At 47.0% G+C, this 12778-nt stretch overlaps 1 protein-coding gene across 3 annotated transcripts in view; it reads right to left on the bottom strand.

Annotated features, from left to right (window-relative positions):
- Erg (ETS transcription factor ERG) overlaps window positions 1-4305 on the bottom strand; it is a 99518-nt gene extending 95213 nt beyond the window's left edge. The window contains exon 1 of one of the 3 annotated variants that reach the window (XM_071615031.1): window positions 4155-4305. In XM_071615031.1, coding sequence (XP_071471132.1) covers window positions 4155-4172 — 18 coding nt within the window. In that variant the 5' untranslated portion in view covers window positions 4173-4305. Of the gene's footprint in view, window positions 1-3680; window positions 3999-4154 lie in introns of those variants that run through there. The other 2 variants (XM_071615029.1, XM_071615030.1) reach the window with 2 other exon arrangements.
- Window positions 4306-12778: the final 8473 nt, after the last annotated feature.

Below are 12778 nucleotides of genomic sequence, written 5' to 3'. Positions count from 1 at the left end.
CAGATGAGGACACTGAGTTCAGACAGGTCAGGGACCTTGCCCAGGGGCTCAAGATGAATGAGGATTCAAGTGCAGGTGTGTCTGTGGCCATATCAAGATATCGACTTTCAGGGGTGCTGTGGCACACTCCCTGGGGCAGGGCAGGGGACAGCTCTCCCCCATCCTGTCAGGATAGGAGGAGGGTGGCAGCTCCTACAGCGTTTAAGATGTCCCCAGCTCTAAAGAAGAGGTCCCACAGAGCAGAGTGTGCCAGCCAGCCGGGCAAGGCCCAGAGACCCTCCTCTAAAATGCCTTCACCGAGATCAATTGTCAGAAAGCTTTCAGGTCTGGCCTCCGGGGCCTCTTCTATCTGATTCTCCTGAGCATCAGCTGTTCAATTTCCTGCCAGCTCCCAAGCCACCCGTCCTGCCTTTGGCCCCACTTACCACAGAGTGCTCAATACAAAGAAATGATTTTCCTGAAGATGTCAGAAATGGTTGTTTTTAAAAATTTGATTTCATTCTTAGGTATGCTTTTTTAAGAGACATAAGTGTGTATATGTGTGTTTGTGGGCTTTCCCCCCCTTAAATAAAGGTCTGTTTGCAAAACAAAAATGTAATTGAACTAACACTTTAAAAAAAAATAAAAATTTTAAAAAAGATGTAGATAATGAAGAAATGGGTCCATTTTGGAACATTCTCTAAGAGAGTAGCAGACCTATGGTGCACTAAATGAGACCAGGGTCCTCAGGCCCTGGATTTCCCACTTCTGCCCCCCAAGGGTGGCTGAGTACACTTGTGCACAGGTATGTGCCCAGCAGAGAGCCTGCGGAAGTGAGCTGTGTCCACAGAGGGCAGCCTGGGGTCAGGAGCAGCCCAGGGACCAACAGCAAGTCGTTTTAACATGATAGTCTATCAGTGCACGTTTAGGCAAGAGCAGGAGATGAGGACCAGCCCTGGGATGTGACATCTACACAGCAGGACAACAGCACTTGGCACTGTCATTTTTTCCACTATCACAGAATCCCACAGAGTACCAAGGAATAAAATCTGTCACATCCCTTCAAGCCAACAGGTGGGTGGAAGATATACGCTTATTGCTATTGAGACCCTGAGTCACGTCCACCAGAATCCTAGGAGGACATTCCCTCCTTCCTGTCACCCTCCATGTTAATGAGCTTCCTTCATGTGGGTGGCGCTATTCTGGGTGCCTGCTGTGTGCACAGTGTGACATTGAGAAAGTTGGCTGGATGTTTTCAAATTAATAAAACCAATTTCCCTTCACTTCATGTTTCATCGTCAAACTTCCCAACCCTGTGGATTCAACGAACGCCTTTCTCTAGGAGTCACTGAAGCAGGCACGGAGCCCCCGTCCCTCGGCCTTGGGCAAGCCTCTCGGTGGCTTCCACATCCTGCCTGATTCTCCTCCAACATTGCTCTCACCAGTCATGCTGGGCCTGTGTGACAAGGGCACCCCCCCCAGCTCCCATTTTAAAGATTCAACTCTAGGATCAGGGCTGCAACCTGGGGTTCCTGACCCCCACGGGGGACCCACGGATAAAAAGAGATTTCCATTGTATTCTGAGTATTTTCTTTGATGTGTTTAAAAGCACTCTTCTGAGTCGGGCTCCTGATTTCACCAGACTTCCTAAATGGTAATCAGTACCAGGGAAGGCTGGGGGTCGGATGAACCCCCCAAAGTGAACCTCACAGAGTCACGGGGAGAGGAGCAGGTCTCCCAGAATCTGCAAGCAAACACAGAGCTGGTCTGTGGTGAAGGTGGGACAGGTGGTGTCCAGCACCAGAGGCCAGGGGAGCCCCGAAGGCCAAGAGTGAGCAGCCTGCACACAGGCATGAGCTCCGTCGCTTGCCCGCAATTCCCCTAGAACTCTGGGTCTCTTCCTAAAACCCAAGGACCCTTAAAAAGATAAACATAACTTCCTAAGTTCCTTCACTTCTTCCAATTGAGATATTTTGTTCCCAATCTCAAGTCACCAAGGGAGAATGATGGGAATCACAAAGACTGGGCCAAATACTTTTTCCCTCTTCCAAGTGCCTCACGGGAATCTTATAAATGTCAGTGAAGAAAACAAATCCCACCCAGATGCAGAGTACCAACCTTACACATTCCCAGGGCCTGACACCTGACCAGCTAATGGATTTATTTACTAGAACGACCCAAAACAGTGCGCACACCAGAAGACTGGAAGAGCCTGTGTCGGGGGCTGTTTCCTAATTCTACCGCAGCGGTAATTTTCCCTGTGCTAACTGGAGCTTTGCACTAACGTAAGTAACACTGCAGTCCAGGACTCCAGACCTGCTTTCTCCACTTTGTAAACAGGGCTGAAAACTCATCTCTTGACCTTGCCCAGGAGGCCTCACAGAGGCAAGTCCTCTGGGAGTTACCTGTGAAGAGAGGCTTTTAACCAAGGGCTTTTAGGTCACTTTTTAAAGGTTCACTTAAGAGACACAGTACACATGCATTGAGTGTAATAAAGTAGTAAATCAATATTAAATAGAAGCGTGAACTATTTCCCAAGACTTATTCTGAGAATCATAAAGCATTCAAACTTCCAAAACAACTTCATGTCTTTGTCAAAATTTACTCTAAATTGAACACTCGAACACATCCGTGCAGCTTTCAAAGTGTCCCCTCTCCTAAAGGATGGTCAGTTATTTCTGTCCCTTTTAATGCACTGAGGGAGGGGAACATAGAGGCTTCTACTCAAGCTACTTAAGATTTACACCGAAGCATTTGATGTGACTGTTATGAAGTATGGCTGTAATTAAGAGTAAAAATAAAAACCAAAAGGGTAGCATTTTGGGCCGCAAAATCAAGTAGTTTCTACTGAAGTTTCACTGAAGATGAAGCACCTCAGACCTCCAGCTTTAAAATTCTTTTTGGTGATAACTGATTTCCAATAGAAGAAAAATCTCTGTAAGGCGAGAAAGTCTTTGGTACATGAATTTAGAGACGAATTATTGAACACACCTTGGGTAATAAAACGGAATAGAGCTCCTGAAACACATTTTTTAGGGTGTGTTAAGCAAGTCTCCAGAACAAACATTTCAAACAACAAAAACACCAAGCCAAGTGGATTCTGGGAAACCCCTCGGCCCAACTCCAGGCCAGCGTCCATGTCCACGAGCTCTCCAGCTAACTGACACCCTGCGCGGACACGGCCCGCGGCTCCTCACCTCTCCCCGCAGAGCTCAGGGCGGCCCCTGTTCCTCGTCTCCCTGCTTTATCTGCTGGTGATGCTGATTTTTCTCATTTCTACAAATGTCACCAAGGCCCGGCGCCTGGAAAATGCCCCAGCAGACCCACCGCCTCGCAGACTTGGCCGCTGGCACTAAGCACTGCATTGACTTCATTTCCAGGAGTTGAACCACGTCAGGTTTCCACCGACCTGGGTCTAGCTCCCGGTTAAACTCTACATGCCATCCACTGAAACACTGCAAGAGAACACTTCTGACCAAACACCCAGAGCACAGAGAACCCGCAGCCCCTTGCTTCCCAACCCCCACAAACCCAACATCTCTCCGAAGAAATCTTACAGTGCACAGAGGGGTAGGAATTTTATTAACCATAAACACGTCCCCAACAAACCCAGTTACCACCACCAAGGAACGCTTGGCCTCCTCGGCACGGAGGTCCCACCAACCAAGCCAACACCAGCGTGTCCCATTACCCACAGCCACCTGCTGAGCATCTCTTCGTTTCCACGGGGACTGGCTGGCATGCCTGGGGCTAAGGAGTCCCTGAAGAGCTTCCAAAAAGTTCAACTCTGTCAAGCCCATCTCTTCCTTTGCCCCTGCCCTCCAACCTCGGCGACTCTTGCCCGGAGTCGGAACCACCACCAGGCACCGCGAGGAATCAAGAAAGAATCTGAAAATTCAGAAGCGCTCCAAAAAGCTTTGCAAAGGTCACCCACAGCACTCAACAGTGAATTTAGAAACCCCAATTTTTTTCTGAGTTTGAAGTTTTTAAGCCTTGCGGATGGTTGGAGTAGGAAAAAGGAAATTTACTAGGCAGTGCAGAGGAAATCTTGTTGTCCTCTATTGTGGTAGGGGGGGGTGTTGCCCAACCCTAACTTATCTACCCTGATAAAGGAAACCAGAGAAAGCGCAAGAAGAACAGGATTCTGTCAAACGAAAAGGAAGACCCTCTCTTACCTTGATAGTGCTGGCCATAATGCAATCAAGTTTATTGATCGTTAATAAATGTTAATAATAATTATTGCTTCTCTCTGACCAGAAAGTAGTTTTGATGAGGTTGTTTAGAGCGGATGAGATTGTGCTAAGTCTGGGAAATGAAGTCAGCCAATGGCAGGAAGAGGTTTCTATTGGTCCTGGCCGCCCAGCCCGAAGAAACAGGATATTTGGGAGTGGAGAGATAAGAGACCCTGAAAACAATGTTGTTTTTCTTGATGATATGCAGCCAGGAGATTTTTTTTTTTAATTAAAAAAAAAAAAAAAGACATCAATTGCCTGGGACTGAGTCTGCCACAGCAGGTGTGACCGGCATGGCTCCACGTGACACGCTGCACCAGGACCCAGGCAGGATACAGATGTGGTAGGACTCCGCATGGCTTCACATGGGGAGGGCACCCTCCACCTGGGTGCCAGGACACTCGGCCCACTTCTCCCGGGACGTGCCACTCAGGTAGGATGGAGGACCTGAGCTGTTTCCCCTGCAGGCCAACTCTGCAGGTGGGACCCTCTTCACATTTCTAGGTGGCCACTGGCCGGCTAAAGTGATCCTCCGTCCCTCAACCGAGTGTTTCAGAGCTACTTAATTTCATGTTGTCCTTCCAAACACACACACAGTGGTGATCTGCTCCACAAAATAAATAAGTAAAGGGTCAAAGATGTAGGCTCTCAACCCAAAGTCACCAAGAGACGAAAAATAAATAAATAAATAACCCTGTCAAAGTTTTGGTTTCAAATATTTAAAATCCAAACAACGAAAATACAGCCCACATTTCAGAATGTCTGTGAGCAGGTCCCCTGGCAAGCGGCAAGGCTGCGGACAACAGCCCGGCAAGCGTGGCCTGCCAGGAGATGCCATGTGAGGATCTCGTTAAGTGCTCCGGGCCCGGCAGGTTCAGGGCCACACGGCTGTTTTCCACTCAAGGAAGTACAGCTCATGCAGCCCGCACATTCCTTAGAGGATTCCAGGCCTTTAATTACTCATTGTCAGGAAATTACTTGTTCTCTGGAAGAAACAACATTTTGTGTTGGATCTAGCTACACAAAAGTGGGACCAGTGAAGAGGTGTGGTCTCAGTGGGGACCCAGGGGCACAATAGACCAGAACCTGAGTCAATGGCCACTCTGGGCTTCAGAGGTGGAGGTTCGGAGTTGCTTTCATTCAGGCTGCGGGCCGGCCCGTGCGGACGCTCTCCACCAGCCTGCGCCTCTCTAGTTCTGAAAGGTTCCCATGTCCTCAGCCCCACCCCAGGTCCCCCTCTTGTGTTAGGATAGGGCAGGAGGTGGAGGAGCAGGAGGAGGAGGAGGAGGGACAGGGAGATTAGGAAAAGAGAAGGGAGAGACAAGAGGAAAGGAAAGAGAAGAAAAAGCAAACAAGTAAGAACCTGAGGACCTGAGGGAGAAATCCTACGAAATCTCATTCTGTGTCGCAATCAGAAGCTGTGAGTTCTCAGCACCTCCATGTTGAAGGGAGGCCGATTTCCGCCCTTTTCATCTCTGAACAATGAGTGAGATGGTAGGCCGATTAAAATTGTGTTTCCCCTAAAATTTCAAAGTCCTGAGTTGTTTTATCTGGGAAGCTTCCACTAGAATTCAAGAGTAGTAAGAAAAAAAGAAAAAAAAAAAAAAAAAACCCTCTCTAGCTTCCCCAAGATTTCTTGCTTTTTGTTCTCTTCTAAAGAGGACCAGTTTAGTGTTCCGTGTAGTCTCCCATAGCAGTGCTGCATTAAGGATTCACCAAGCACCAACTTAAACAAGAGGACCCCTTTGCTAACAGAGCAGCCTGGGAGGGAGCTGTGCGTGGTCCTGCCTCCCTGGCTTGCCCTCGACAGCCGGAAGCTCTAGCATGTTTGTGGAGATCCCGTTCTTCCACAATGATCTACCTATTTATTTATGCATCATATACACATATGTCCTTATTCTTTGAATAATGAGAATATTGTTTTATTAGAGACTAATTTGTTTGCCTGGATCACAACAAAGAGAAACCAGATGAAATTTTTATTTCCTAAAGATTCTGCCAGTTTGATTCTAATTTTGAAAATGCATAAAAATCTAAAAAATGATCGTAGAATATTGACTTTTAGGTTCATGAGTTTTAAACCAATTTTTTTAAAGGCAAATCCAATCTTCCTTTCTCCTTTCTTTCTTTTTTTTTTTAAATGGTGCTTGGGATAGAACCCAGAGCCTCCCTCTCACCTGGCAAGCCCTCTGTCACTGAACTATGTCCCCAGCCTTATCTTTCTCATTTCCAGTGAAGAAATGCTTGATTCCCAGCATCTTCTAGGAGAGCAAGTCCTGGTGTCTAGAATGGCACGAACAGCATCCACACCTGGGAGTCTCGGGATAGTTAAAGCCAACTTGATCAGGTCCTGGTGGCACAGGGAAAATCTATTGATCAAACACTGCACTGCAAAAGCCACCTCCCGAACGTTACCCTAGGGGAACCACCTGAAAATGGTTGACTTCATCCTTCCTCGACCCGACACCAAACCCTCAGCCTGGGGCCCAGCTGCCTCACGACTGGCTACCTTTACACCCAGATCCCACTCTTCCTTAGGGAAAGTGGCCCCCAAGGTCACCAGTTAGGGGGCCATCTGCAAATGGCCCATCCTGTCCTACCCTGGCTTGAGGAGACACCAACCTGGACCAGGGAGCCCACCCAGCAGCTGTGGGCAGCAGCCCCTGAATCAGTTACACTTTTCTATCTTGCGGTTATCCGTCAGGCATCCATCACCCACGAATTCTCCCAAACCCTTCAGAAGTCTGCAGTGTTTTGCTCCAAATAAAAGGAGGATTAAGATCCAAAGACCACCAATGAACTGCGACAATGAAGAAGCCCTGTTGTTTATTTGTCCTGAAACTCTTCCCACTTTCTCAAAGTTCTGCAAGTTCTCATCTTCGTGCTCTTGTTAACTTCTCCACGTGGAGGATGTCAGGGAGCTGGGGAGTGGCGAAGGCTCTGGAGGAGAACAGCATAGCTCTAACAAGGACGTGTGACGTGGTGGAGAACAGAAGAGGCGGTGGAGGCTCATAACTTACCTCGTCCTTGGCGTGGCCGTGCACGAGGCCTGCAATACCATGTCCATCATCACGGAGAGTGTCCAGGAAAATGATGTAGGAGACGGACGCTCTGATATTACGACTTCTCTGACATGCTACCCAGTGAGTTAAAAGCCATGAAGGAGAATTATAGCCCAGACCCATCAGGTTAAAAATGAATAAGGAAAGAAAAAAAATATCAGCAGGTGTATACATACAATACTAATAGTAGATAATTTTTTGTCATTTTTTTCTTCCTTTCTCTTTAGAATCATCTGTATTTTAAGAACATTTATAGTGAACAAAAGTTACATTCTAATGTCTAAGTGAGATGGCATGTTCTGTTTGGGGAAGCTGCTGTCAACTGCAGGCTTGTTCTGTGTAACATGCAGAACAGGACACCTGGACCTGCTGCGCCCTAGCCCATGTGTAACAAAATGCACGTTGCTTTTAAATTGCCTCCAGCAAGGCAAGACCCACTGTTTTTTGATAAATTTTAACAAGAAGCCCCAGAAGACAGGCATGTGCTCTGTGGTGGTCACTGACCCAACACTAATCCGTCCCGCCCGTGTCAACGGAATGCCCCTTCCACGCAGGAACTCTGGTGGGCACTCAGGAAGCCGGGGTGACAAGACCCCTCCTGGGGGTTCGGGAAGCTGTCAGTCTGCTTGGATTCCGCACACATGAAACTGCAGAGCCTGGAACCAACCCATGAAATAAACACAGGCTTTTAAGAGTAAAACAATAGCACAAAAATGCTGTATATTGTCCCTAAGATGACACATGAATCTTAAAATGCATAGTGTTTGGATTATTCACAAGAGCCTGCAAGAAGGATGTCCCAAGGAATTCTGCCAGGGACATGCCTGAGATTGTAGATAAGACTCGAGCATCTGGAGCTGCCCCACAATGGGAACAACATCACTCAGGGGGCTTTTCCGTCTGCATCAATAGGAGGATTTGCCTGAGAACAAATGCAGAGTAAGGCGCTCCCAGCCCTCAAGGTCGCCACTGCACACTGCTGAAGGACCCTCCTTCTGTTCATAGCACACTGCAGGACTCGCCCCACTGGGTAAAGCTGTGTGTGTGTGTGTGTGTGTGTGTGTGCGCGCGCGCGCGCACACACGCACGCACGTACGTGCACGCCATCCCCCATCAGCACATGAAGAAACAATCCAATTACAATTTAAATAACTGCTGTTCCAACACTTTTTCTCTGTGGTCAATATATTCTTCAGTCTCTTGCTTGATTGGAACTCCTCTAAACCAAGGAAATTGTTATCACATACTAATTCCTCGACTTCTCAACACCGAGTTGCAATTTCCTTCATTTTGAAGCCCACATCAGGTCGGCCCCATGGGCTCAAATGAAGCAATGATTTCAATAAACACAATTGCATAAGCAGCCCCCACATTCTCCCGTTTGTGTCAGCTTTGCCCACACCACACGCCTCTGCAAATGCAAGAATATTGGATCCATTATCAGAGACCCTAAATACGTCAATGTATTACTCATAATTAAAAGAATACAGCCCAAGAGGAGAGCGATTCTCTTGCCACAATAGTTCAGCTTAAAGCAACCTTTAAAGTTTTTGATTCTGCTATCAAGCTTCTACATAGAATCTGGGAAGAACTAAATGTGTCTAAATGGGCGTGTCTGAGCCCAGATGACACAGCCATTAGATTGCATCTGGTCACCTTGAGGCTTGGTCTCTCTAGGAGGCACACAGTCTGAGGGTGCCCAGACCATCTGGCCATCCTGCCTCTCTGCCCCCTTCCTGGATCCAGAGGATTCTGTCCCAAGTGCTAGACAACATCATTGGCCACCCTGAGAAGTCATCTTGGGTGGTTGAAATGAACATCAATTTTGATCACTGGTCAGAAGTTTCAATGATTTTTTTTTTTAAAGAGTGTGTCCATCTCCCTTATAAGATACTGGCCACCATCTTCATCATATAATTTTCTTTTGTCTTGATCTATAATTAGTTTTAAAAGAAAATATAAATTATCTCCTAAAGACAGATAACAAATGGCACTCTAATGCCACTCAACTGGTGGAAATTTACAGAGAAGTCTGCATTTAATAATTGTTCCTGCTTTTCTTAAGGGCTGCTTTTGAATTACGTTGGTCTTTTATTTATTTCAACATGGCTCAGTATGATGATTTATTTGCTAATTTACTCATATCACAAATGGAATCAGAAATAAAGCCAAGACAGAAAATGTGTGCCATAAATTCCTTTACATTCGCATAAGTATCACCAGGCAACTAAGCTTGTGCCAAATTTGAAGTCATGAAGCACTCAGAGCCCCTCATGGGGGCAGGGGCGGGGGGACATGATGACACAGGATGGGATGGGATGGGACGGCTGTCTTGTAGCCTTTATCACAATGACCCCCTCTACAGTGCACCGTGTCCCATGCAGCCAGGGCAGGGAGGACAAGGGTAGTGTGGGAATCAGTCAAGGTAGCTAGTTCTTTCCAATTTGCCCATGTGAAGATGTGCCTAATCCTATTTCAGTAAAGGCACGGAACAGCAATGGAGCTAGACAGTAAGTTAATTTGTTGTCATCTGACCCCAACGCAGATCTCGATATGAGTTTGGAGAAAGGCTGCAGTGTTCAGCACCACCTGGAAAGACTTTCTGAACATGTTGGCAGTGATAAGCCAGGAGGGAAATCACAGTGTCCCCACTGTGCCCTTGCCTGGTGGAGACTACTCTGTCCTTTAATTACAGCTACAAAAACAATCCTGCCCCAAGAACTTCAGGAAGCAACCACCTACCTACGGGGAGCCAGCCCTGCAGGAGCTTCCCTTCCAGCAGCTTGGTTCCTGGACACTAGAGGGCGCTAAGGGTCCCCCCAAAAGGCCCTCAGAGAGAACACCCACATGCCCGAGTCCTGACTTCAAATTCCTTGAATTGATGTTATTATCCTACAAAGCAGTTGTGCTTTCATCCATTAAAATTAAAACACAATGTTCATAATGTAGAAAAGTTTTTTTGAAAAATGTAAATTGTGTGGTATTACAGAGCAGAAGGACATACAGGCTGTTAGGAGCAAAGACAGCACAGATCTGCCCCTGAGACTAACGGCGTGGTTTTCTGGGTGAGACTGGACCAAGGACATTGTATAATTGCTCTACCCCACTGTTATAATTTTGAACCCCAAGAAATATTATACTTTACAATAATTCAAGTTGGTTCCAAACCTTCCTGGTACAAGTTTCATTGAATTAACAGGTTCAATTTCTAGTGTGTGTGTTTTGTGGGCCATACTGGCTTGGTTGCTAGAATCTTGCAAAGACTCAGACTTTAGTAGGGTCCTTTTGGAGCTGAAATCTGTGGAAGGGAACAGAGATTATACTATTATACATCAGATGTGAAAGAGTCCTGTGGAACCTCCTTCCTTTATTAAAAAAAAAGTGGGGGGATAGTATTTGGAGTTGTTTATAGTTTTCAATTACAAAATGGTATCATAAGTATATATATATAATTGTATGTATAATAGTTTTATATATATATATATATATATATATATATATATAAACAAACAAAAGAAGCTTTAAAACTAAATCTGGTGGTTTTCTTGAAAAATAATATTATACAATTACACTAACTTTTTGGTCATTGAATGCTGAACACTTAAACAAAATGCAGTCCTTGGCAATATTTGCTCAAAATATAGCCTATTCTGTAAATCTCCTCTTTCTGTCCTCACTTGTGCTTTAAAACATCCACAGTATTTCCTTTTTTATCCCCCTTCCATCTACACTGGTTCATCTACCAAGCACTGGTGAGGTCAACGGGTGAGAGTTGTTTGCGTCCAGGGCTGTCCGGGGCAGGCCATGTGTGGTGCGGCTCTGACCAACATCTGAAGAGGCCCCAGGGGCTGTGGTCAGCATGCACTTTCCTCTCTGTCTGCCAGCCCAGCAGAGAGGTCGGCTTCCAATGGACTCTGCAGAAGGATGATTAATGCAGTTTCATCAGTGACTTGGCCACTTTTAGAGGCCACAAACAGGCTTCTGCGTGTCAGTGGTATCACAAAATAGATGGGATGCAGCTGCTCCTGTGTCATTGGGGATCCTGGCCTAGTGTCACCATGGTACACCTGCAGGTAGATAGGACCTTGGAGGAAGAGCCCCAGTGACACCGACTCTGGCTTAGGTGGAGACAGAAACAGGTCAGGGAGGCCTGGCTTGGGGTGGCGAGCCTGGCTTCATCCTTACCTGTCAGGTAGCACCAATGAGGAATTTAATTCATTTTTGCCGATTTTCCTTTTTAAATCAACGAATACCTTTACAGGTGGCTCAAAGGAGGAACTGGCGTGCGTGTGAGCAGGTCCTCTGCCATCCTCCCTCCCAGTTCCCCACAAAGAGCGGCAAACCTCTGGAAGCCCGGAGCTGTCACCATGATGAGTCATATCCAGCACTTGCTATGTGAGTGAATGAAGCCTGTCCACAGAGCCTGGGCTACAGGGGAGGGCCGTGTGGCCATGGCTGTGGCCAGCCCAGGACAGGCCCTCAGGGGCACAGTCTGACTTGATATTGGGATCTCTTTGTTCTGGGTGAAGTACTAAGCAGTGACAGGGTCAGGCCCAGCTGCCCACAGGACAGCTGAGGCTCACCTGTGGGCTGTGGCCAAACCACCAACCCCTCCCTGAACTCTGAACAGAATGTGCCCAGTGTCTGGGCCATTTGTCTGGTTTCCAACAGCCTTCTAAGCAAGTCCTGAGATTTTCACTCAAAATAAGATTATAGCTGCTGTTGTGAGTCACCCAAGTGCTCTCCCCCCCCCCACACACACACACACTAGATAGTAAACAGATGAGAGACTCAGAGGAGGCCTCAGGCCCACCCATCCCCTTCCCCCAGAAGTCTGCATCTCCCCTCCCTGTGTCCAGCTGTAGGCCCAGGTCACTTTGGAAGTAGCCTTTTGAGCAGCTTTCCAAATCACTGGGAAGGGAGGTCAATAGTCTCTAAGAGGGTGTCTGACCCTGTGGGCTATGGGGTTTCCAGCTCAGCAGAGCAGCAAGTGGATATTCAATTTTTTAAAAAAATACTGAATGAATAAGTGAATGAATGAGTGGACATCTATTTTACCTGCATCATGACAGGGTGACAGAAGATTCATCTGGACTTTGACATAAAATCCTAGCTCCCATCTGGCAATTTTCCAAAGGAACTCTGCCTAAAATTATTTTTAGATAACTATTTCAGCAACTAGTTTGGTTTCAGGCATATTTGTAGAAACCATCCTGAAGGCAGATTCATGGCATTGCTAGGCACCCACCATATCACCAGGAAGGTCATACCTCCCAAGATGTTCCAGTAGGATCTTCTACCCACCCATGCCCTTCCACATGTCGGCACTGACTTGGCTGGCTCCATATGCCACACCTTGAAGAATCTGGATGGGCTGGCGCCTTTTACAGTTCAGCTCTGTGACTTCCAAGGCCAACTTCACCAGGTTTTCTTAAACCTCAGCCACCATCTTGGGAGGAAGCCCAAGCCACGTGCAGGAATTCTAGTGGTCAGTCCCAGCCCACA

The sequence above is a fragment of the Marmota flaviventris genome, chromosome 8, assembly GCF_047511675.1.
Source record: "Marmota flaviventris isolate mMarFla1 chromosome 8, mMarFla1.hap1, whole genome shotgun sequence".
NCBI classification, from domain to species: Eukaryota; Metazoa; Chordata; class Mammalia; order Rodentia; family Sciuridae; genus Marmota; species Marmota flaviventris.
Note: the sequence above shows the minus strand (reverse complement) of the source record. Positions and strands in the feature narration are given on the sequence as shown.